Source organism: Silurus meridionalis, chromosome 14, assembly GCF_014805685.1.
Source record: "Silurus meridionalis isolate SWU-2019-XX chromosome 14, ASM1480568v1, whole genome shotgun sequence".
NCBI classification, from domain to species: domain Eukaryota; kingdom Metazoa; phylum Chordata; class Actinopteri; order Siluriformes; family Siluridae; genus Silurus; species Silurus meridionalis.
In genome coordinates, this window is record NC_060897.1 from 15,194,489 (window position 1) to 15,220,621 (window position 26,133).

General features: G+C 38.2%; 1 protein-coding gene across 13 annotated transcripts in view; it reads left to right on the forward strand.

Annotated features, from left to right (window-relative positions):
• The first annotated feature begins 1,101 nt into the window (after positions 1-1,101).
• Positions 1,102-26,133, forward strand: part of cep112 (centrosomal protein 112) — a 139,609-nt gene continuing 114,577 nt past the window's right edge. For 6 of the 13 annotated variants that reach the window (XM_046866283.1, XM_046866284.1, XM_046866274.1 and 3 more), the window contains exons 1-6: positions 1,110-1,396; positions 1,636-1,741; positions 4,355-4,545; positions 5,524-5,669; positions 20,711-20,795; positions 22,311-22,382. In XM_046866283.1, coding sequence (XP_046722239.1) covers positions 1,642-1,741; positions 4,355-4,545; positions 5,524-5,669; positions 20,711-20,795; positions 22,311-22,382 — 594 coding nt within the window. In that variant the 5' untranslated portion in view covers positions 1,110-1,396; positions 1,636-1,641. Of the gene's footprint in view, positions 1,397-1,635; positions 1,742-4,354; positions 4,546-5,523; positions 5,670-20,710; positions 20,796-22,310; positions 22,383-26,133 lie in introns of all 13 variants that reach the window. The other 7 variants (XM_046866277.1, XM_046866276.1, XM_046866275.1 and 4 more) reach the window with 7 other exon arrangements.

The window sequence follows — 26,133 nt, forward strand, 5'->3', positions numbered from 1 at the left end:
GGAAAAAACACCACAAAATATTGATATAATAATGAAGTTTATAATTTAGAGAGCTGGAAACACAAATTCATGAATCAGTCTCACCAGGATTTCCCAATTTTCTTTTTGGAAGAGGGTTGGTTTGAGTAATCAAAATGGCAGATCTTAAGCGTTTTATGTCCAGCTTCAATAATTTCTTTTAAAAGGAAAGAATCCTGACAATTGCGTATATAGTGGGCGTGAATAAATGAAGGGTGAAAGGAAAGGAGACATTTGTTAAAATATGCTGAAATAAGTAGAACAGTTAAGTAGATCATATTTGTAGAAAATTCTATAATAAATGTAACACACACACACACACACACACACACACACACACACACACACACACACTTATGTACACATCTGTATTACCCAAACAGGGTCTAACAAATGTAAACTATTTAATTTTATTTTTTTCATTTAGTACATTTTATTTAATTAATTTAATTTCTGCCAATTTAATCGATTAAATTGACAGAAATTATTATATGTATTTTTTAATGAAATATAATGTTAAATATTATTTAAACGAGCAGGCATTTTATTAAAAACAATTTTTAAAAATGTAAACTGTTGATGGTATCTATAAATATATCTTGTTTTTATCCTTATTATATATAAAGATTTTTTTGGGGTGCTTCCATGAAACTGCCTTTATTTAAGTCTTTCTTCTTTGACACCACCACCCTGTATCCTGAACTTAGTTTGTTACTTTTGCTTGCCATTTTTTTTTACTTTGTTATTGTTATTTTATTTGTTATATAAAATTTAGTGGTCCAAGCATTTCATTTTGAATTAAAACATAACCTACATTTTGTGTTATCAAAAGTGTAAGGCCAGAGTTTATTGTGAAAGCAAACGTTTGGTATTAATAGGCAGTTTGTTGTCAAAACAGAGTGTAACACTGAGAGATTGTTACACAAATACAGAGTTAAAGTAAATACAGAGTGTGTGTGTGTGTGTGTGTGTGTATCAGTTAAGACAACACATCATTTTAAATGGGGTTACATTTAATTTAATTTAAGGAGCTGAAGACTTTTGTTTGTGTATGTTTTCTCCTGGCGGCCATTTTGTATAGCGGTTATTGTGTGTGATTTCCCAGGAACTGCGTTTGAACCGTTTGGCAGCTGTGATTTACAAACAACTTGTTGCTGATTTGCTCGGTAACTGTTCCGCATGGTTTCGGTTTTGGTTTGTAGCGCTTACATGGATGCAGAAATACAAACACAAAGTTTGGATTTTGTTTGCTTCTGATATTATATAATATTTGATAATCACATTGAGTGCAGTGACTCTGCCGGTGTTGTGCATCGGGCGCTGGTTAGTAACGGACACAGAGGCAGAGAGTGAGACAGTGAGACACTCTATTGATAAAGTACTTTCACTGTCTTATAATATTTTTATATTGTATATATTGTTTTCTGTTGTAACTTAAGTGATCAACTGAAAATCCGATGTAAAAATCAGCTGTCAAATGTCTCTTGTGCACTTTGTGTATGTTGTATATATTTACTTACTGTACATTTACACGTGTGTCCCATCCTGTCATGTCCCCATCCTTTCCTCTCCCATCCTGTCCTGTCCCATCCATCGGCTGTTCTTACTGTTTGGCAGTACAGGATGAGTAGAGAAGAGGACTCATTGGAGAATCTGGACTCTGAGTTTGATCACTACTTAGTTGACATGAAACCTTTTGTGCTCAAGCTTCCAGACAAATCAGGTCAGTTCTTCTACTGAACTACACACTGCTGTTTGTTTTCATTTCTTAGACTAAGACTCAGCTGTGCACCTGCTCATTCATGAAGTGCTCAAAATCTTGGACGTTCCCAGTCTTTTATCATTTTTGAGAGGCAAAGTTTGACCTTGTGATCCAGTTCATCCCGGAGCAGTTCAATAGGTTTTAGGTGCTGTGACTGGGCAGAACATTCCATGATGCTCTCTAAATAATGCTTCCAGAATATGCAGTATTCTTCACCTCATTGTCTTATTGTATGGTGAAGTTGGATCCTATTAGCTGCAGTCCCGATGAGATTGCACTGTGTCGAAGTATGGAATGGCAGCCACGTTGATTCGGTATTGCCATCACCTGGAATAAGTGTTCATCCATTCCTGCTCTAAAAACAACCCCAAACCATTACGCTTCCACTTCCATGTTTGGCTGTGGGGGGTGAGGCAGTCTGCTAGCGCCTTCTCTCCTGTACTGTGTCTTACATAAGTTCTTGTGTTAGAGGAAAATCTCAAAAACTAGACCCCTGCCTACAGAACCTACTTCAGAACCTTACTGAATTGGACCTAGTTTGCTGCATCTAAGCAAATAAAACATGCATCTCGAAAACATTTAAAAGAAGATGTTTCCGTAACTTTTTGACAGGCACTGGATCTAATCAACCAATCATCTGGCAGCAGCACAAAGCATAAAAGCATGTGGATACAAGTCAAGAAAAAAACATTAACCGTGCCATGGATGTTGGTATCAGATTGGCTGTCTGAAAAAAAAAATGCCCAGATCAGTTCAAGCCGCCAGGGAAGTTTATCATAACTTATATACCGTAATTTCCGGACTATAAAGCGCACCCAAATATAAGCCGCACCCACTGAATTTGACAAAGATTTTTATTTTAAACATAAATAAGCCGCACCTGTCTATAAGCCGCACTGTCTACACTAAAACTAATGAACTTTACACAGGCTTTAATGAAAGACAGTGTCTGTTACATGGTGTAACAGGTGAAATATGTTATGGCTCCTTTAAGAGCAGAGCGGTATTTTGGGAATAGCCTGCCGTCGCATTTTTCCGCTATTACTGCATGTGTGCAAGACCGAGGAATATGTCCTTATTATTTTCTGATGCTTATTTCTAGGGTTAGTTTCTTTGACTAACCCGTAACGCTGTTGCCAAGAAAAATAGTTTTGGAAACCTGTCTGTGCTTATATGATTTCTGTTGCAACTGGAGTTAGTGAGTGAGCAGCAGGTCAAACGTCAGAGGAACCTCATCCATATTTATGATGTGGTGTGGTCTGATTCAGTGGGAGCGCATCTGATTTAATATAAAGAGTTTCATTGGGTAACCTGAACCCTTTCCGCAATTTAATTGGTCTAATGTTATGGGTCTCAGTTTTTTGGCTTTGAAGTTTGTGAAACCGGGAAAAACCCAGAAAAAAATCCATAAATTATTATTAAAATTAAATTATTATCCATTGTTTAAGCCGCGGGGTTCAAAGCGTGTGAAAAAAGTAGCGGCTTAAAGTCCGGAAAATACGGTACACATTTTTTAAATGCATCAGAGAACCGCAGCCATCCACAAAACTGAGGCACAGACTCCCTCAAACTGCATATAAAGAGTGTTTATTCTTATACGGCCAACTTCCTTTCAGCTTTAATCAGTCTGGTCACACTGGATGTTTTTTGTTCTATGCACCATTATGTGTAAACTCTAAAGTCCTGTGTGAAAATGTTTCAGTGTTTCAGCCATTTCTGAAATCAGCCAGCAACTGTTTTATGGTTAAAGTTGAGAGATCACCCTTTTTTTTTTCACCCCAATTTTTCAATTCTGATCTTGTGTGAACATCAACTGAAACTCTTGACATTAGCATGCAATCTGCATGATTTTACGCTCTTTTGGGCTGCAACATTGCTGGCGGATTGGATAATTGTATAAATAGGGAGGGCACGGGGTGCGGTCAGCATTTAAATTCATCAAAAAGTTCAAGCTATAGGTTCTAGCTGTACAGCTGGCCACTGTAAGCCATATCTTTATGGAGCTGGCTTTGTGCACAGGGGTGCTAGAACAGGTTTGGGTTTTCTAGTTCAAGTGAAGGAAAAAATGGTAATGTATCCAAATATAAAGACATCTTGTACATTCATGTGCCTCCAGATTTGTGAGAGAAGTTTGGGGAAGAACCACATGTGGCTTGAAAAGTCAAATGTCCCAACACTTAATAACACAATAATCAATTATGATAAACGGAATATAACCATGGCAGGGAACTTTTCCATACATTACATGGTTGCTCATTGGGGATAAATACGCATAGATCACAATTTTTGCATTCTGTAAAGCTGCTATGAGACCTTATCCATTGTGAAAAGTGCTCTAGAAAATAACTTAAATTGAATCGAGTGGGCAGAACGTAAACATTCTTCAAAGTTGCTATTGTTAAAACAAAGCAGTGGTCATGAGCGGACAAGCAAAACAACGAAATAATGATCTCATTCCTGCGTTCTGACATTTTGTTACTGTAATAGAACAAATCGATGTGATGCAACAATTTCTCATTGTGATGAAATTTTAGCAACCATAACTGATTTCACACCTCAAATCCTCCAAACCAGAGCGTCAGCGATGCGCCCTATGGATCAAGAAGCTCTGTGATCCTGTGGCCTCCGGCTCCGGCCTGATGGGAAGGAAAAACCGTAATGCATACGCCAGGCTTCTTCTGCACATGCTCAGAAGAGGAGTCCTCGAGGGACCGTTTACTTACAAGCCCGAATCGGGAAGCCTCAAAACTTTACCAACATACATGGTAATTTATGCTTTTTTTTTCTCACCCCAAATTCTGTTTAATTCTGTTTACAAATGTGTTTGTTTTCCCCACACAGGAAAATTATCATTGAAATTTTCCTATGATTACTTTGATGACCCGCAAAAGTGAAACAACTATAATAGATCATTAGTAGCGAATAAACCCATTTAGGTTTTTATTTATTTATATGCTGCTATTTCAACGGCTCAATTCTGTGCATATCAGGTATGACCATGGAAAAAAAAAATACAACGAGTCAGATTGAATGACCAGTTCTGTGGCATGTATGGTCTGGCATTTCTTCAGTTTACTCTCTAATCTTTTGTGCCTTTTCGTTCAATTGGATTGGTAGTAGAAGTTCAATGAAGCGAAAATGGTGCTTGTAAAGTTCAGTAACTTCAGTAAGTCAGCCTGCGTTCCTACTCTGCTAACACTCCAATCTTGGTTCAGGAGAAACGTTATTTCATCTGGCTGTGTTGGATCTGTGATGATTGCAAATGTTAAGCTATTTTATAAGTTGTTCAGTAGCTCCTAGTTTTATAACCACAAATGACTGTAAAAAACTGTAGAAAGAACATTACTTATAATCTTACACTCTAGTGCTCATGTTAGTTCTCACTCTCCAGTGTTCTGTATTGTTTAAAGACTATAATCACAATCTTGATGTCACCCAAATGAGGATGGGTTCCCCTTTTGAGTCTGGTTCCTCTCTAGGTTTCTTCCTCATAACATCTAAGAGAATTTTTCCTTGCCACAGTCACCATGGATTGCTCATCAGGGATAAATGCACACCATTCACCTTAACTGTTAAATTCCGTAAAGCTGCTTTGAGACAATGTCTATTGTGAAAAGCGCTATAGAAATAAACTTGACTTGACTACACTTGCGAACATACTGCAGTGTTTCATTTGTACTTAGCTTGCTAGCTTTAGAAGCTTTAATAATGATAAAAAAAAAATAAATGATTTCCTTCCCTAGTCAGTTTACTATGATGAGCCACTGGCATCCCGGATTCGAGCACAGAGCACCGCCATGCTGCCAGACTGGGTTACTGGTGAACTGGATCGTGATGACACGTGGTCCAGTCTGCCGAAGGACTCCTCTCCACCTCATCCAAACAACAGGTATGACCTTAATAACTACACCCAACCATTCACTTATTTCGACTTGGAGTGTTGAATATATTGTTGTTATGGTAGCGGGGGTGGTAGCTCAGTGGTTAAGGCATTGGGATTTGGATCAGAAGATCACAGGTTCAAATCCCACCACCACCAAGCTGCCACTGTTGGGCCCTTAAGCAAAAGCCCTAAAACCCTCCCATGCTCAGTTGTAAGTCGCTCTGGATAAGGGCGTCTGCCAAATGCCGCAAATGTAAATGTTGTTATGTTTGCATTTATGGCATTCGGCAGACACCATTATTCAGAACGGCTTACAAAGTGCTTCGAAGTCTACAACAAAAACATACACCCTAACACTGGTTTATTAGGACACAGACTAAGAATATCATCAGTCTATAACTCTGTTGGTGGGGAAAATGGTTAGAAAGAGAGAAAGTGCTAATTGAAGAATTGCTGGAAGAGGTTGGTCTTTAGATGTCGTTTGAAGACTGCAACAGTCTCAGTTCAGGCATCAAGTAGAAATTCTTTCTACCACTTAGGTGCCAGAACAAAGACGGTGGGGCGAGTCAGGTAGCGGGTGTGGATTGGTAGGAGCGTTGCGCAATGTGGAGAAAGAGAAGTGCTGTGTGGTAGAGGGGTGCCTGTCCATTTTTTTTTGCTTTTTTAGGTGAGCATCAGAATTGAATAATCTAAGGTTAAAAAGTCACGTAGCTGATTTCTGGATCGGAGGTCAAATGTCTTTCAGAGGCAGAGCAGTGACTTGCAGTAGTCCAGTCTTGAGAGGGCAGAGGACTAAACAAGCACCTGAGCGGCTCCTGTGGACAAAAATGGAGGAATTTTCCTGACGTTGTAAAATGGGAAAAGCGCAATTGACATCACGTAGGATGACCAGCACTTCAGTATTCCTGGGATTAAGCTTCAATCAATGAACTGTTCTGCACAATGAGATATCAGTCAGACATGTCAAGATTCAAGTGGCACGAATAGTGTCTGTATTGGAAAGGGGAGAACTTGTTGAGTATCACCTGCATAGTTGAGATATTAAAACCTATTTGAGGATATGACCTCACTAAGAGATTGAAAGGTCCGAATACTTATGTGGTGAAATTTCTATATTTTCCTGCAGGAATATGGACAGACTTTTTTTTTTTTTATTTAAATGATGTTGTGATTGACCTATAATTATGTCTGATTGGATTTTCCAAAGACATCAATAATCAATAATCAATGTCGGCCCAAATCGGTATCTAAATATTTCATTTAAACTTCATTGTTTAAAGCTTAAGGCTTCTCAATGTATAAGCAATCATTTTGCACAATGTATTCTTAAACTCTTGTAGTTAATCACGAAAATGAGTCAATTATAAAAATATAATATTTGATTGATTGAATTCATAATAAGACACTTTATATTATAGTACCGGAACCAGTCGGTGGGACTACAACGAAATGAGATATGAATTAAAAAAAGTGCATACAAGGTACTAAATAGTGACTAAAGTACCATTTACAACACGTACTTGCATTGCGTAGATAAGACTGAGAAACACGAATGCATATGTGGGAACACAAAATAAGGCTTCTAGAGGAGGGCACGATTTTATGGTAGTATTTTCATTTAAAATAGTGTTCTTTCGGATACATCTCCTGGCACTGTTGTACATTAAAATCGGTTGGACTATCCGCACTGTTAGCACGTCCACCTGCCCCTCCCCCCTTCACATTTATTTTTTCCTTCAAATTTTCTTGCGTTTCTTGCTAAATTGCTTAGTGCTGTTAGTTTTCTCATTCTACAATTAATACCTCATAATGACGATCCAGATTTGTACAAAAACTGAAACCTCACACAGATTCAGATGAGAGTTTGCTTTGAAGTTTAGCTCAAGCGTATCCTACTTCTCTAGATCATCTTTAAGACTTTTATTCACTTTGATTGGATTTTGGAAATGTCAAAGCAACTGCCTGCAGAGCTCAGAGGCAGGGGGAAAAAATGCCAAAACCCAAGTAAGCTTTTATGGGTTTGGCACCGAGGGAAGGCTTCTGTCTGGCCGTTCAGCCTTAAAGCCCAGATAAGGGGAGTGTTTTTAATGATGGTTCACCTTTAAGTTTCTCCCATTTCCACACGTTTTCTGGAGCCCAACCAGAGTGAACATCAGGCCACACCAAGGCTCTTCTACCTCCCTGATTGCTCAGTTTGGGAGGCGGCCAGCTCTAAGAGGACTCTGTTATTGAATGCATAGTTATGCAGGTACTCTTGGCTATGTGTGTTCCTTTTGTTCATATACAACAAGCTAGGTTCAAGACAAAAATGTTCTGTCCCTGGCCAAGTTCATATTTGAACAGGAGAGAAGATGTTAGCACACTGTCTTACACGAACAGTCAAACATGCAGGTGGACGCTTAATAGTTTGGGGTTCTTTAGGTGCAGGGAAGCTTAGAGACTATTTGGAACCAACATCAGCGTACTACAAGAAAATGACCTGAGGCACACGTCCAAGCTCTGCAAGCATTATTTAAAAAGTCAGCTGCCCAGTTACTGGACCCGAATCCTGGTGAATATCACTGGGACAAACTGGATTGCAAGGATTGAAAGAAATATCCAACTAGCGAAGAACACCTATGGCAAGTTACAAGAGGCATGGCATTAACATTTTTGAAAAAACTAACTGTCCGGATGCCAAGAGTGTGTAAAGCACTTATTCATGTAAAGGGAGGATTTTTAAATGAAAATAATGTTTAACATATGCACATTCATCTATTCGGCACTGTACAAGACATAAATCTAAATTTAACGGCTGGATACCACCCCAAGAAGGCGAACTGTGTATACACTGCTTTTCCAACGCTAAAGAAAACTCTATTAAGCTAAGATGACACGATTTTTGAACAAAATCCTATTAAATCAGCTGTTATGGCCGGCATCGAGCTACACAGCACATTGATAACTTGGCAAAATGGGTCTTCTCGTCTTCGTGTCACAAAAAAAGGCCTTTTGAAGCTTTCCCTCTGCCTGATCCACTTGACTGGAGCACTTTTCTGCCCACCACATTAAAAGGATGAGGATTATTTAGGCAAAGCGAGTCTAAACACTCACGACTAGCGGTTGCAGTTATTGCGCACTGCTTACGGAATAGAATTTTCATTTTCTTTTTGCTCATGCAGTGTCTAGATTTGACTTTACATCAGGTTTGTGGCTGGTTGCCCAAGCCTTAATACCATTCCTTGATGAAAGCCTTTCCTTAAACCTATTTTTTTTATCCAAATCCAAGCTGGTTAGCAGAAAGACAGAAAGTTACATCCAAACAGGGCAACACACCACAACACTGTTGAAATCCCAAATCTGATATTGGAGAACTTTGTATTATTTACTTAAAGGATGGGACTAGAGTGGAAATGGCTGCATGTAGCTGCTATACCTGGAACTCGTTTGCCTTCTGGATGTTCCACAAAATTAAATGTAACAATAAATATATAGTTTTTTGATAACATTTTGGTTTATTTCTTACACATTGGGTAGAGAGAACTACTAGAATGGGTGGAGAGGGTTTAAGTGCTGCAAACATGACTGGACATAACCAGAATTCATTTAAGTAAATACTTTAATAATTACATTATGACAGAGTTTTACTCACAAACTTTTGGGACACCGGACTTTTCTAGCCATATGTGGGTTTTTTCCCCACATCTTTACCTCACAGTTGTATAGAACGTCTTTGCATGTGGTAGCAATACATTTTCACTTCACTTGTGAAAATGCACCTGCACATAAAACCAGCTTTTTGAAAATATGGTTTACTTCGGTTGAAGTGGGAGATCTTGAGTGCCCTGCTGTAGAGCTCTGGACTGAACACCTTTGGAATAAATTAGAACGTTCACTGCACCACAGGTTTTCTCACCCTACATCAGTAACGGACTCTACTAACACCCACTGGAATGATCACAATTCTAGACAACCAAACTCCAAAATCTATCTAAAATTTTCCCAGAAGAATGGAGGGTATAATAACAGCAAACAGGGGCTACATATTAAATGGGATGTCCGAAAAGCACATTTGGAATTATTTTTTTTTAAGGTGTCCACAAACATTTGGCAAATTAGTCTGACATGAAGTTACAGGATCCTCTTTTTGACGTGACTGTATTTTAAGAGTGTCAACATACATTTAATTGAATTTTTTGTTTCCTAATCAATTCTAAAAATGTGCAGTGATACAACTCTCATCTTTTGTACAAATTAATCTTTTTAAAAAAAAAAACAGCTAATTATTAGTCTAATGAAAATTTTTAAGGGAATTGTAATAATTTAAGGTTTAAAAAATTTCACAAAATAGACTCGCTTTTACGATCAGGTTTTTGGATTATATAGTTACAGACATCAAGAGACCTTTCTAATGTAATGAAAGGTCATTAGATGTTTTAAAGGCCTGGAAATATTTTGCTTCTTAGCTTGTTCCTCCACAACATTAAATTCGGCATTGTAAATGTTTTCTAGCTAAATGTTTTCTCTTACAGCAAAATTTTTCTAATTCCATTTATAGCACTGAATAATAATAATCATAACAGTAATCAACACTTATGCTAAAGTGCCACTGGCCATCCCAGTCAATCTGGCAACCCCTTAATGCCACCAATGGCTGTATCTCCTTTGCCCCAGTACACCAGTCCTCCACCTCCTCCACCTATGCACATTAGGGATGTGCATCTCTTTAACTGAGGCCGATAAGATTCGCATCTCGATTCATAGCCAACGATGCGATACATTAAAGATGCATGCGATACAATTTACCCCATTACGATGCAGTGAGATCCGATTTGCATTTTATTCAACACAACGTAGCCGCAGTGGCGCTCGAGAAAGCAAGGAGAAATCAATCTATATATAAATTATTAGTCACAAATTATCGGCCACTTTCTTAATAATACAAGTATAGTGCATCTACTAATATTTATATAGAAACAAATCTGTCTTTACCAGTGCTAATATATTGAAAACGATGCATCGCGATACAAACACTTGTAAGCGATTCGCACTTTTTTAAATCAATGCATTACATTAGGGCTGCTATCAATTATTTCAGTACTCAGGCTTTCTGCTGATTATTCCAACGATTAATCAAGTAATCAAATAAGAAGTACTTAAAACATTTTTTTTATTATTAAAGAGCAATATTAAATATACAAGAGAAAATAAAACTGGTCTCTTTAAATGAACAAGTAATTTGTTTTTCTATTCAGAACAATGTACATTTTTATTGCTGAAATTGAATACAAGAATATCGGTGAAAACTAAACCCATTTAATGCATTTAATTGCCATATTTAATCAATATACAAATATATAATTATAAAATCTCAAATAAAAAATAAAACAGCATTTAAGATTACAAAAAAAAACAACAGTAATCACACTGTATGGTGATTCTTTGTGTTTTGGTTTGAAAGGATCCCAAACTATGGAAACTTTCCGGCGTTTTCTTTGGCCTGAATCCTATGGAAGCCCGTTTCCACCACATAAAATTCCGACTTAATTCCTCGCAATTCTGACTTAATTCCTTGGAATTCTGACTTTATTTCTCGTAAATTCTGACTTTATTTAACATTTAACATTTCTGGTGCATCCACCGGTAACCATGTTGTTTCCTCCAGAGCTGATTGTTAGGCGGAGGCTTAGCTTGATACCATTCGATTCTATTGATTGCAGTCTTTAATTTTCAATGTGTAAAGCTCTCTGGCACTACTGAGAGGGTGACGCTGCCCAATTGACAAAGAAACAAAGTTAAAATTACGAAAAAAAAAGTCGGAATTAGCCAACCTTTTTTTATTTATGTGGTGGAAACGGGTTTTGATATAAATGTTCTCCTCGCCCCGCGCTCAATAGTTTAGCGGGTGGTGCGTCGATAATAATAGTCCATGGAAAACACAATGCTGTGTGTAGTTAAATAGACTAAACGAAGCACCAGATTTTTTTTGTATCAATCGAGGAATCGTTTCAGCCCTACATTACATCGTTAACTTTTATGCTGATGCTGAATCTTACAACTGGGGTCAATTGGTAAATATATATTTTTGGGAGGTTTTATAGGACTGTGGTGAGATCTGCGATGTTCTATGGTTTAGAGACGGTGGCATTGAGTAAAAGACAGGAGGTGGAGCTGGAGGTAGCAGAGCTGAAGATGTTGAGGTTTTTGTTGGGAGTGACGAGGATGGACAGGATTAAAAATTTGTTTATTAGAGGAACAGTGCATGTAGGACGTTTTGGTGACAAGGTGAGGGAGGCAAGATTGAGTTTGGATTTGGACATGTGCAGAGGAGGGACATGGGGTATATTAGTAGGAGAATGCTGAGGATGGAGCCACAAGGAAGGAGGAAAAGAGGAAGACCAAAGAGGAGGTTTATGGATGTGGTGAGGGAAGACATGCAGGTAGTTGGTTTGAAAGAGGCAGATGTAGAGGACGGAGGGGTATAGAGACGGATGATCCGCTGTGGCGACCACTAATGGGAGAAGCCAGCTTCAGTCTTCATAGGTCTTCAAATCATTTGCCGGACTCTCTTAACTGCTTATGAAAGCTGTAATTAATTTTGAATCTCAGGATTTTATCAGGTTAGGTTTATGGTTATGAATTTCGGTTGTACCATGTCAGGTGGTAAGGCTCTAGAAAAGCCAGTCTTCTTCTTGCTCTTTTTTTCTTCTTCTTATGCTTTTTCATAGAAAGATATGTGTGAAATATTTATATAGAGTAGGTATCCAAATGGATGCCTGGTGCATGTGAAAAGGACTTAAACATTGAACTGACACAGCTGATAAGTCAAAATCGTACAACCAACCAAAACTTAATATTCAAACAAATGAGTGTAAGCTGTTCTGTTGGATCCGGACCTGTAACTGCAGCAGCTTATTTAATGTATTCATAGCGAATTAATGTGGCAGAGGGTGCAAAATATGAGAAATGCAAGAGTTTAAATAGACAATAATAATAAAAATTTGCAGTGCATCGTGCAATGCAGACCTGTGGTGCTGAAATTTCAAAAGCTCAAACTTTTATTGACTTCCCGGTACAAATAATTGTAGACATAGGAAAGTTTGGAAAGTCTACAAAACAGGACTAGAGCGATTTTGGAAATTTGATAGCACTTCTTAACATGTTCACGGCTTGTAGATATGTATTTTTTTTTTTTTTTTTTATGTCATGTCATCATTTGCTGGAGACTCTCTGATAGGAGGAGTCATGTTCTCAGCATTAAAAAAAAAAGCTGACCTTCCTGCACAGCATTTGATCTGTTCCTTTTGAAGTAAGTGCTCTTAATCAGAGGCGAGAGAACCAAATATAGGGAGTGAGTTTAGCATTTTTTTGTCCAGGGTCTGATTTGGGTATGCTCATTAAAGGCATTTAGATCACAGGCTGAGTCCTCGTGGAGCAGCTCTTTCATGTGTCCCTCTCGTTTCGATTAGATGAAAAGGGCCGTGCATGTCAGCTCTCCTTGTGATGTGGCCGCGTTTGATCGCTATCAGCGAGGTGGTGATGAGGAAACACTTGCGTTTTCTTTTTCTTTTTTTCTTTTTCACCCAGTGTGTATTTGTTTATTTGGTGATGGATGTTGCACGCGGATTAGCTGCTGTGAAATATGAAATACTCGCAGCTATAAAAGATGCAAATCTGTATATACAGTACAGTGCAACCTCGATACTCGTGGGGGTTACGTTCTTTGACCCCTTGCGAGTAACAAAAAATCGCAAGGTTTTGACTTCTTTTGATGGACAAAAATTGTGAATTACTTGTCATAAATGTTTTATTCACTACTTTAAATTTATAATAATACAATAATAAAATTGTCATTTATTAGTACAAACTCTGTTTTACATCCACTGAGAAGTGAAGTGAATTGTGACTGTTTGATGACTGGTGGCTCAGAGCATATCTTACCCACGAAGGACAACTAATGAACCAGCAGCATGGTTATGGGCTTCCAAGTCTCCTTTCAAGCTTCACAGGAGACTTGGTTCATCTTGTCTATTCCACGGAAAAGCTATTTTTGCGCAAACCGCTGTTAATGGAGGAATGACAAAAAAATTTCGAACCACACAGCGCATCATAGCTTGCTCTATCACGTAGCTACAGACTGCTCAGAATGCCCATGCTGACCCCCTGTCCACCCCTGAAAGCACTTACAACAGACATGTGAGCATCGGAGCTGGACAATTGGCCCTAAGGAAGAAGGCCTGGTCTGACCAAGCATGTTTTCTGCTATTGTTATCGCCAGCCAGAAACATATTACCACAGCACACCTACTGGGGTTTTGTAGGTTCATGCCCCGAAGGATCAGTGCTGACAAACACTATTAGGTGTGTTTTAATGTTATGGCTGATTTCTGTGGTTGTGTGTAGTTTCATACATTACACCCCACTAAACTACAAATATAATCGCTTTTTCCAAAACACAATTATAGTTACAGCTTTTGAAATTTTATGTTGATTTCTGTCTTGGATTGTTGGACTTCTTGTTGAACAATAAAGAAATATCTAACTACCTTTTAAGCATCTTTAGTGCAAAAAACTTTCAATTCAATAATAAAAAAAAAATAGATTTTTGGTTTGCAAATGTGTGCACTTTTAATAAGGTGGACCAGGTCCAAGTGGGTTTTTTCTAGGGTCCCCAGTTTCCCCCCGAAAAAATCGTGCTAGATGAATTGGCCGTATGTGTAAATAGGTGTGTCAGTATGTGCCTGGTGCCTTGTGATGGGTTTGCAGACGATGTTGCTGAGATTAGATCAGGATCCAGTATGGTCCAGATCATCAATATGAAACGGTTCATGAAAATGTCTGGTGTTTAGAGTGACCTTTCTGTGTTTTAAAACACTGTCAACCCCAAGAGATTAGTGATGAAAGCGGAAACTCATAATAAAGATTCTCAGAATGTAAAGAAACTCAGCATGTTTCTCTGGATTCTGTACCAATATCTTTTGATGTGTGGAAATATTGATTGACTGATATTGAACCACACACCTTAAGATTACAGAAACCTGTGTTTAGACAGTTTGTTGCCATTCTGAGTAACTTTTCTAGCAAAGGACCTCAATTTCAAGATTAGACATTTTGTTCAGTGGCCACCAGGGGGTGCTCTGTACTGCATCTTTAAGGCGGTAGGCTCGTCCTGGGAAGTGTTTCCCTCACAGTCAGCCGGAGGGTTTAGGTCAGACAGCCTGCCTCGCCAAACCCTCTACACTCATTTCAACCTCCTATGTTATGTTGCTCATGAACCATATGCATGCCTTTTATGCCAATGTTGTGTTTGGGTGAAAATCAGCCAGCCTGAGAACACGGCGAGCGTGTGAGAGTTTCAGGTCTCTAAATTATTCTCTAACACAGTTCTCAAAGAAAAGGATACAAAATATTTCTCATGTAAACTTCTCCACTGGCTTTTATTCCCATTCTTATGTGTGTTTTCTCATAATTTAATCCTGCAGACCTTTGGACGCATGAATGGTTTATAAAAAAATATATATATATATATATATATCATGCTTCAGCTCTATTTCTGTTATAGTGTATATTTGGTTTTTTTTAAGGGATTTGCACTTTGGGAAAGTAAAGGGGATCATTATTTAAAAAGCATGTAAAAATTGCATGTAAAAATTTCTGGAAATTAATAAGGTAAACCCCAATTTCCTGTTCTTCTGGGATGATGTTTCACTAGATTTTGGTGTGTGCTTGTGGGTTTATTCAACCACAAGGGCATGGAGCTCAATTTGTGCACAGGAGCGTCGTCATTCTGGAACAGGTTTGGATCTCCTAGTTCAAGTGAAGGGAAAATGTAATGCTATCAGAGATGAACGATTCCTCAAGTAATTTGATTACAAAAAAAACAAAACGCTTAGTTTAATCCATATAACTAAACACGGAGCACTGCGTTTCCCACGGGCCATTATTACCGATGCACCACCCGCTAAACTCTAAACTGCAAAATGGAGGAACAGGGAGAAAAAAAATGGGGGGGGGGATTCAGGCCAAAGAACATGACAAAGTTTTCAAAGTTTGACATCATTTCAAACTAAAACGCAAAAACAACACCGTACAGCCGTGTAGAGCAGGCAGCGGGCACGTTTTTAAAGCTGGCGATAAATACATGGATTTAATCCGTAGAAAATTTCTAGCAGCTTTTCCTGAAAACAAGAAAACCACATCACGGTACTGTGCGAGATTCAATATACCAGAGTGAGAATAATTGAGTTTCGTTAAACGAATAGTTTCGGCAGCCGCCGCAGAAGGACTTTTTCAACAGGCTGTATATGTATTACGATGTAATATGGCAGTTAAATGCACTAAATGGGTTTCGTTTTTACTGATATTCTTGTGTGTTATCCGCAATAAAAATGTCAACTCTTCTAAAAAGAAAAACAAATGACTTTTTCATGTTAAGAGATGCGTCTTATTTCCTCACTCTTATTTAGCTCTTTAATAAAGAAAAAAAGTACGTGTTATCCGATTAATCGACGGAATAATCATTCGAATACTCGATTACTAAAAATAATCGATAGCAGCAGCCCTAAATTGCCATCACATCCAAATACATGGTGTCCAAAAGTGTGCCTCCAAAAAACGCAGGAACAATTTGGGGAAAGAACTAAATATGGCCAGGAGAAGTCTGCTGTTCCTATAGTTTTGATCATATAATGTAGAAATAACACAAAGCTTCTTACTCAATTTTCAATGAATATTACGTATATATTACTCTGGAAATACAGACACGTCTTTATTCGAAAATCAAATTTTAGTCTCTTTGAATTATGGGAGACTTTTGTTTTGGTTAATGTTTGGTTGAAACATAATAGCCTTTTGCGCTTTAGTGCTTAAAATAGAACTACGCTTAAGACGCGCAAATATATACAGTTGTGCCTAGAATTCACTTGTTAAAACAAAGGAATAAATGAAGACCGCTTCCTTGAGTGAAGCTCAGTCGAGCGAGATTGCTGCGCCTGATTAGTTGTCGACTTAAAGGATAAAGCTCTACCTTTAACCCCCTTTCATTTCGGCCATCTGGGCCTGCGTGGAGCACATGAAACCCTTTACCCAGACGCTAACCATTGGCAGTGTTAAGAGACTTCAGATGCATTCCAGTGTCTGGCTAAAGCGCAGAGTGTCCGTGCTGGCCTTGCCTCCAGGTGCCAGACTTTTGAAGTGAGAGGGTGGAGGACTTAAATGCCCTGGGGAGCAAGAGCGGGGGTGGTATACGGTTCCTCTCTGAGGGCCCAGAGACGTGGCCTGGGCCCAATCTCAACACCTGGAGGTCAGGAGGCTTTAATCAGTGGCACCTTGCCACTCCAGCGCAGACCCAAGCCGCTCTCAATGCTTTGATCTGATTCAATTATCTCCGTCCACCTGTTAACGACTGGCCGCCAATCACAACGGCCTGCCCTCATCTGCGGCCTCAAAAGTGTGTGTGTGTGTGTGTGTGTGTGTGTGTTCACTCATATGGACAGCTCTTTAGAGATTAAACAGGGCAGTCTTTATTGACCTGTCATTCTATGTAAACAGCTGTAAGGTAGTCTTTACTCCCTTTGTGCCTGTTTGATGTGCTCTTAATTGTTATTCATGCTGCTGCTCCGCTCTCCTTTTGATCTGTAGGCAAAAAATGACTTATTGAAATACAACTAGATGTACTAATTGCTATGTTTTCTTTATATCATGTGGAAAAAAAATGTCGAATAGCTCTCAAATGTTGCATGTGTATGCAGTGCTCCCTCTTCTGGTTTTAATGCTGTAATACAGTTTGAGTGGACTTGAGTAAAGAGAACATTGTGTACATTTGGAGTGTGTTTATATTCTGATATTTTCAGTTTGGGGATTATTTTTGTGAGAGGTTTGCAGCTGCATTGACAACGCAGTGGGACTAGAGCAGATGCAATGACTTAATAAAACATTTTCAACCATCAAGCATTTGGGGTTAAGACTTGATGGAGAGCAAGAGGTTCTTTTTTGTTTTATTCATCATTTTCCAACAAAATCATATCAGTGAAAAATAATGGTGGATTTCCAAAAGCCAGGTGGTTCTAGAGCACAGCTGCACCGAGGCTTCTCCGGTTTGCAGTCAACGTATCACACACTTATTAACGTGAATGTTCAAAAAGTGTAAAAGATGATCTCCTTGAGCTGTTAAGCTGACATAGCTGAAGGACTAAAGGGCCGCTGCACCACTGTCTTCATTTAGTCAAAGTGTCATCGCACATGTTGATGAATAATTCTAACAATGAAATATGCAGGTTATTCAGGGTGGATTTTCTTTTCAGCATGTGTCATCACACTCCTCATAAGCCTCTGAGGAAAATGGATCGTCCAAATCAGCGTTAATGTCGGCGCCTTTCACTTCTAACCAACGAACCTGCAACAAAACGACTTTTCGGCAAACCATAACAGAACATTGGTCCATGTACATGTAAATCCTCAGCAAAATATGCCGAGAGGTTAAACCTGTGTATCTGCACACCAGTGTCGCAAGCATCCAGTTGCAGTCGAGAACAGGATGTGGCTCATGCTTCTTTTATTGTTAGCAGTGCAGAAACGCTTTGATGTGAATCTCAGCTGCTTCTGTGTGCGTCACTAAACTGGAAGGCTGGTTAGCTGGGGAAGCATTAAAGTAAACAGAGCGTGGTGTGTGGCATCTGTATGTAAAACGCTCAGATGGATTGCAAAAGCGCTCAGAAGGTGCACTGAAATACGTGATGCCAGACTGTTGTACGTTTAGAGATGCACCAATCTGAAATTTTTTTTAATGTGATGTGTGTGTTTATATATATATATATATATATATATATATATATATATATATATATATATTATGATGTATTCCAAATAGTCCTGACTGTGTTCTTTTTAAAAAGCATTTTTAAATATATTAATATAATATGTAATGCAGTATTGCTCTGATCAGAGCGCTGCACTTTTTTTTATCCTACTTTAGTCTGTCTTTAATCAGAATAATTGTCATTTTGTCACAGTTATCAGTTCATATCAATACACTAATATGTACCATATGCAGTATGTAAAATACAGAATTCTGTATTATTTATAGTGCACTATTTGTTTGTTATGCACTTTATGTGGCCATGGAGGAGGTTTATGGATGTGGTGAGGGAAGACATGCAGGTGGTTGGGGTGAAAGAGGCAGGTGTAGAGGACAGGGGGGTGTGGAGACGGATAATCCGCTGTGGCAACCCCTAAGGAGAAGCAGAAGACGTTATGCACTTGCTGTATTATATTTGTACTTTATTCCTGGATCGTAATTAATTTGCAGTCATTTACACGTAATTGTCTATCGATCGATCGATAAGTATAGATACACACACATATACAGTGGAACACCGGTGTACGAGATTAATTCGTTCCTGTAAATCGCTCGTGTTCCCATATGCTCGTACTCGCATGTTAATTTTCCATTAAGAATTAATGTAAAAGCAATAAATCTGTTCCCAGACCTCAGCTGATCCCTTATTTCAGCCCTTAAGAAATGTTTTATGCCTAACACACAAATATAATTGTAACAAAGTATAAACATAAAAAGTAATACATTTTAAACATAAAAAAATTACTTTATAACTAAATAATGTAATAATAAATTAACTTTAGAGTACTGTACTGTACCTACATGGTGTCATAGTGGGTGAGGGTGAGATGATGTGTTGGATAAATATAGAAAAAGTTCTGTAATACAGTAAATTACTGTAAAAATATAAAAAATACTACGGTAAATAACTTTATAGGTAAATAATAAAATAACTTTCGACTATTGTACTTACATGGTGTCATAGTGGTTGATGGTAAAGGGTGAGACGATGTTGGGGACGAGGTGGAGGAGATAAATTTTTGGAAGGGGCGTCTCTTTACATGAAGACAGAGGGCAACTCAGAACTATGTCTACGAAGCGACTGAGCATGAAGCGTGGGGAAGGAGGTGACGAGCAGAATGCGCGACTGGAACCAAACGTGTCAAAAGAAATGCTCGTCTTCCTGAAATCTGTACTCCTACAAATATTATATATTATATACCATATGTGGTTCTTCTCTGAACTGTTACTACAAAGTTGAAGGCATACGGTTGTATATGATGCAAATTGTAGCATTACATTTTCTCTTCACTTGAACTAGGAGACCCAAACCTGTTCTAGCATGACAAAGCCCCTGTGCACAAAGCCAGCTTTATTGAGATATGCTTTAAATAAGTTGCAGTTGAAGATCTTGAGTCGCCTGCTGAACACCTTTGGGATGATTTGGAATGTTGACCCTACATCAGTACCTGATTTTTCTTGTGGCTGAACACAAATAGATGAAAATCCAGAAAAATTGGAATGGGATGCCTTGAAAACAAAAAAACAGAGCATATAAATCTTATGGTCAGCTTTTGTCACTATTTGCTGTAATACATAGCCTATGTTGTATGCATTCATACATTATATACCTAAAAGTCTGTGCACACCTTACATTACCTAATCATATGTGTTTTTTAAACCTCGCAATCGAGACTTGGTTCCATTTTCTCCAATGATAGCATACCGTTTACAACAAAAACTAAGATGGACGAAAAAGTCACTACCATGGGTTTTATTGTAATTCAGTTTATGTATTTAGGGGACAATTAGATCATACTCTTTCCCATTGTTAGCTACTGTAAGTCGTTTAGTTCTGTGTTGTCTAATGTAATTCTGTTGTCTTATGTAACACCTTGGTCCTGGGGAACTTGTTTCTCATTGCACTGCACCACTCCAGAGAACTAGAGTTTTCTATCCTGTAATCACAATTATTGTACACAATTAATCATCAGCCAAAATTGTATTATTATTGTGACAGGCACCGTTATTTTTTTTCCTGTGTTAAAAATGCTGTGCAGTTAGACATTGCGCAAACAACGACTCAGCTTATCAGGCCGAGATCATGTAAATCGAAATACCCTGGAAACTTGAATTATGAGGTCAAATAAATAAGATAAGGATATATAAGATCTAATATTTCTTGACTGCAAAAATCAGTCGGAAAACAAAATTTTACTTTGTCTTGTTTGCAGAAGGAGAAATTTATTCCATCCCAAGTCTCCAAGCAGACCTTTATCTTCCAGTCCTCTCAGATCTGCTGCCAAGGAGGACAAGAGGGTGAGCAGCTCTTCTTAAGATGATATCTTAACATATTATAACCGTTAATGCCATTTTCTTGAATTTGTTGTGAGAGAAAGGTAGACTATATGGACATTCAAATTGTTAATACAAAGTTGGAGGCATACTATGGAATATGATTATATTTGGATGCGGCAACATTGATTTTTTTCCCCCTGCACACAAAGCAGGTACCTGTACACAAATTCAAAAACATGAAACTATGATGTTCATGGGTTGGAGTGGAAGATCTCGAGTGGCCTGCTTTAGAGCTATGACCTCAACCCTAATGAACACCCCAGGAGTCTTCACCCTACATCAATACCTGTCTTCACTTAGGCTCTTTTGGCTGAATGATCACAAATCTCCACCCTCCAAAATCTAATGGAACATCTTCCCAGTAGGCGGAGGTTATTGTACAAATGGGGACTAAATGTGAACAGAATGTACATGCACCACATACAAATCTTATAATAAGGTGTCCACAAATATTTGTCCACATATTCTACCTTGTTTCTCAAAAATGTTTATCTTTAATGCCATTTTCATTGCCTTTATCGTTCTATGTCTATGTAGGGATTCACAGGCGCCATTTGTTTGGTACACCATCCAAGTAGCCTACTTAGTATTACCGAGACATACCTAGACGGTCTAGACATTTAGATTTTTGCCTACAATATTCTATTTAGTCCTGTAGATTTATTTGATTTTTTTTTTATATATTTTTATTTATTTATCTATTTGATCATTTCTTTGGCTTCTACATGTGTATCTAAGTTTTGCCCTCACTAAAACAAGCATAGTGTGAGGTATCTACAGTAAGTCAGAGAGGAAGCACGTCACATTTAGCGCCCCTAAACTGTATGCGTGTGTGTATAAGGGAAAGGGTGGGGTCGAACCATGTGACTCAATAGAGGGGCTGCATTGAAAGGGGAAAGGCAGAAATGGTGCGGAGCAGCCCAACATCTGGAGGCCAGGACGCCAGCACCTATATCTATCTCACTATTTCTTAACTTTTCTTTCCAACACACACATACATACGTGTATGTATGCACCCGCACCCGCACACACACACACACACACACACACACACACACACACACACACACACACACACACAGTCTTTCTTAGTTTGTCCTTTCTTTTTGTTCCTATTTCTTTTCCAAGATGCTAAAAGCATGTCAGAATCCTATCTCCGTTTACAGTGTTATCAAGAATTAAGTAAACAATCCAATATGACATGGTGTTAAGGAATTTAGATATTAAATGTATAATTGGATCTTGAGATCTGACACGAACTGGATAATTTCTTTGCATAAAAGCACGCTCCCCTCGTGTTTTGTTTGTCTTTACCACACCAGTTTGCCACTGATTGCAAGTCATACTTTTTAAATTGAACAATGTTATTCTTTCTAGCTGATAATATTCTGGCTGGTAACTAGAAACTAGTTTATATGTTCCTGTCAATTATCTAGAAGGACTGTTTATTTAAAGAGTGCTTCATCTGCCTTTTAGGATGGGCACCCAGGAAGACCCTCTTCTGATGACAGCGACTTAGAAGCCCGTCTCAACAGCTGGAACCTTGGGGTAACATGATATATATGTGTAGTCGGCAAAAAAATATATAATTAATAATTACTCATTTAAACAATTGGAGCAATTGCTTATCATCTAATTCATGTATATTACATAATATAGTATACGGTAAATGATATTATTTTGTTGTGTAATTAATGTACAATCTTTGTTAGTTTAGTAAGCATATATATACGTTTGCCAGTGAAACCTGTTGTGCACAGCTGCTCCACATCTCAACATCAGAACACACAGCTGTGTGTTGTCATTCAGAACCGTGCCAGAATATCAGCCTTATTTATTTTATCCACAATACAAAGAAAGTCGAGTCAGTCGAAATCTGAATCTGCAATTAATAACTGTTGCATAGACGAATCGAATATTTGATATCAACCGACAACTTTTGAAGCTCCACCCCCTTATTTCACAGAAGTCATCGAGTTCGTCTCAACTCTACTTTTCAGTTTGAACTGTGCACTCTGTTGCATTGAATAGAGAATGTTATTAGTTCATTTCATGTGAAATAATAACAATAATAAACCCTTAGAGTAAATGCCTGACTTCACTAACAATCCACATATCTATAATAAATATATGCATTAGGGTACCACCAAAATTGTAAGTTTATTTTATGCTTTTGATTTTTTATTTATGGCCATTTTGCACATTTACATTTTACATGTTAAGGGTTTCGTTGGGAGTGATGAGGATGGACAGGATTGGAAACAAGTTTATTAGAGGGACAGCACATGTAGGACATTTTGGAGACAAGGTGAGGGAGGTGAGATTGAGATGGTTTGGACATGTGCAGAGGAGAGACATGGGTTATATCAGTAGGAGAATGCTGAGGATGGGGCCACCAGGAAGGAGGAAAAGAGGAAGACCAAGGAGGAGGTTTATGGATGTGGTGAGGGAAGACATGCAGGTAGTTGCGTTGAAAGAGGCAGATGTAGAGGAGAGGGGGGTATAGTGAGACGGATGATCTGCTGTGGCGACCCCTAATGGGAGCAGCCGAAAGAAGAAGAAGAACCACAAAAAGTCTCTTTCAAATAAAAAAAAATAATTTAAAAATAATTTAAAAAACCCACTGGAGTTTTAGCAATAAAAAATTATCTATAATGATGTCCCAATGATATTACTTCATAAATAATTTTAATGATAATCATAATTGGAAACTGCTTTAAAATTTCTGCTTGCACTTTTGCATTAGTCAGCGCGGTCACTTTCAAACAGAGTGGTCAAGACTGCGTACAGTGCCTCGCAAATATTTGGAAACACCTAGTCTTTTAATTGCTTTTGAGGTGCATGCATGTTCCTGATGTTTGTGACAAAATAGGTAAAAGGCAACAACATTCACTATATTTCTAAATGTATTGGGTAACCTGACCTTTCCTGCTATATGTGGTTCTTTTCTAAATTGTCACCACAAAGCTGGAGGCATCAATCACAGGACGTCTTTAGATGCGCTATAATAATTTGCGCATTCACTTGAACTTGGAAACCCAAAACCTGTTCCAGCATGGCAATGCCCCTGTGCACAAAGTGAGCTCCTTGAAGATATGGTTTACATGCTTTGGAAAGGAAGATCTTGGTTGGCCTGCTATAGAGCTCTGATTATAAGAGCAAATTGGGACTAAATGTGGAATGCATTGCTCAAAAATCACAAACCAAACGTATGACCAGGTGACCCAATACTTTTGGCAATATAGTGTACAAGAATTGGACAAGTGAATGACAGGAAGAAAGTTCTGTAGACAGACTTAAACAGAAGAACTCGTGTAAGACTGAGAACAGGAGAGATGATGTTAGCAGTCTGCTTCACCCCCACATGCAAACATGGAGGTGGAAGCTTAATGGTTTGGGCTTGTTTTGAAGCAGGAAAGATTTATTCCGGGTGAAAGAAAGGCTGAACCATAATGGCTACCATTCCATACTTCAATGCCATGTAATTCCATGTGGACTGCAGCTTATCACGAGGTCAGAATGAAACAGCCAAATAGTGAAGAACACCTTTGGCAAGTTGTACAAGAGGCATGGTAAAGAATTTTCTGCTAAATGTTTGGAGAAACTAACGGTTCGGTGTGTGTATATAGCTGTTATTAATACTGAGTGAGGGATATTAAACGAAAATTAAGTTTAACATTTGTACATATATTAGTTTGGTCAGAATAAATCTTCATACTATTAAATTAACTTGTTTGTTGCATATAAACAAAACAACATGTGTGGGCCTTTCAAAAATAATAAACTGGTTGATTCCAGACTTTTTACTGCCATTTTAGAAAATAAATGTAAAACAAATTACAGTTATTATAGCAAATAAATCAGTCAATAGAATGACCAGGAAAAGGAACAAAGGTAAGTGGTAAATTGCCAGAGGTACATAAAAAATTGTAGGTTACCAAAAACCAAGAAAAACAATAATAGTAGATTTTAAAATAATAGGCTTTTTTTAGGGAAGAGGTAACGCATTAACAATATCCAGCTGTTTTGCAGCAATGGAAGTAAATTAAGCCTTGAAATTTGATGCTAACAATTCCTACATTTTCTGCTGATGAAATTACAAACCCCCTGTCTGTATAAAAACAGTTTAGGAGCAGACTGTGTTACCTATATAAATAATATTTGGATAGTGTTGTACTGCAGAAAGAAGTGTATTGCTTTTATAATTGTGAGAAATAGGCTGAGAGAATCAGAGAGTCACCAGCCCGCGTAAGAACAACAGGATCTTCAGGAACAGCTTAAGACCAGGTGAAGAATGTCTCAATTTGAACTGGGACTAAAAGACTTTGAGCTTCAGTTTGGACAGGTTGAGTGGCAGTAAGAAACCATTGCTAAGATTGCAAAAAAAAGAGTTTTGCTAAGAAAGTCTTGCTTGGGCCATGAAGAGCCCACTGGACTACTAAAGACAAGAAGAAAGGCTTATGAGCCGACGAATCAAAGTTAAAAGGTTCAGTTCATCACACAGGCTGTTTGCAGTTAAGCAGGCGAAAGAAAGTGTTCTGGGTGTTTAGTCATACATGAGAAAAGGAACATGATGGTCTGGGGCTCTTTTGCTGTATTTCAGAGTTGGCAAGTTGCACAAACCCTGAACCAAACTACTATCACAACTTTTTGTTTTGCAAGGCAATGCAACTCCATCTGGTATAGTTAGTCAGAGGTTAATTTTACAACATCCCAAAACATACCCGAAAGCAATGTCAGAACTACCGTAGACAAAAACAACAAGGCAGTAGGCGTCAGACGAACAGCACACACTCCAGACTGAAACCACATCAAGCTGGTTTGGGATGAGCTGGAATTAATGCATCATTTTGCATCACACTGCAGCTACAATTTTGTTTCTTATCAGGCGTTTCACATCATTTTAGGCGTTATCCTTTACTTAGCATGTGTTCCGTAGTTCTCATGGGGGAGCCTTCATTTGAAATTGACTGTACCGTAATAATGTTAAATACAGGAATGTAGTCCATTAAAGCAATCACATGAGCAAGGGTACATATTTAATATCGGCAGGCCTGTGATTTATCACAGGCACAAGACCACAGGGCAAATGTAAGTGTTCAGTATAATTGTACTTGCGATATACAACCGGTATTAAAAAATGATTACATTGTTATTAAATGACTGACATTTCGGATATGAATTACTCTAAACGTTCTGCATATTTATTTTTTTTTTGCTAGTGGAAATAGATCCCAAAGAAGCACGCTCACTTTATAGCACATTACTGATGGCTCGCTAACTTGAATTGATGTGTACA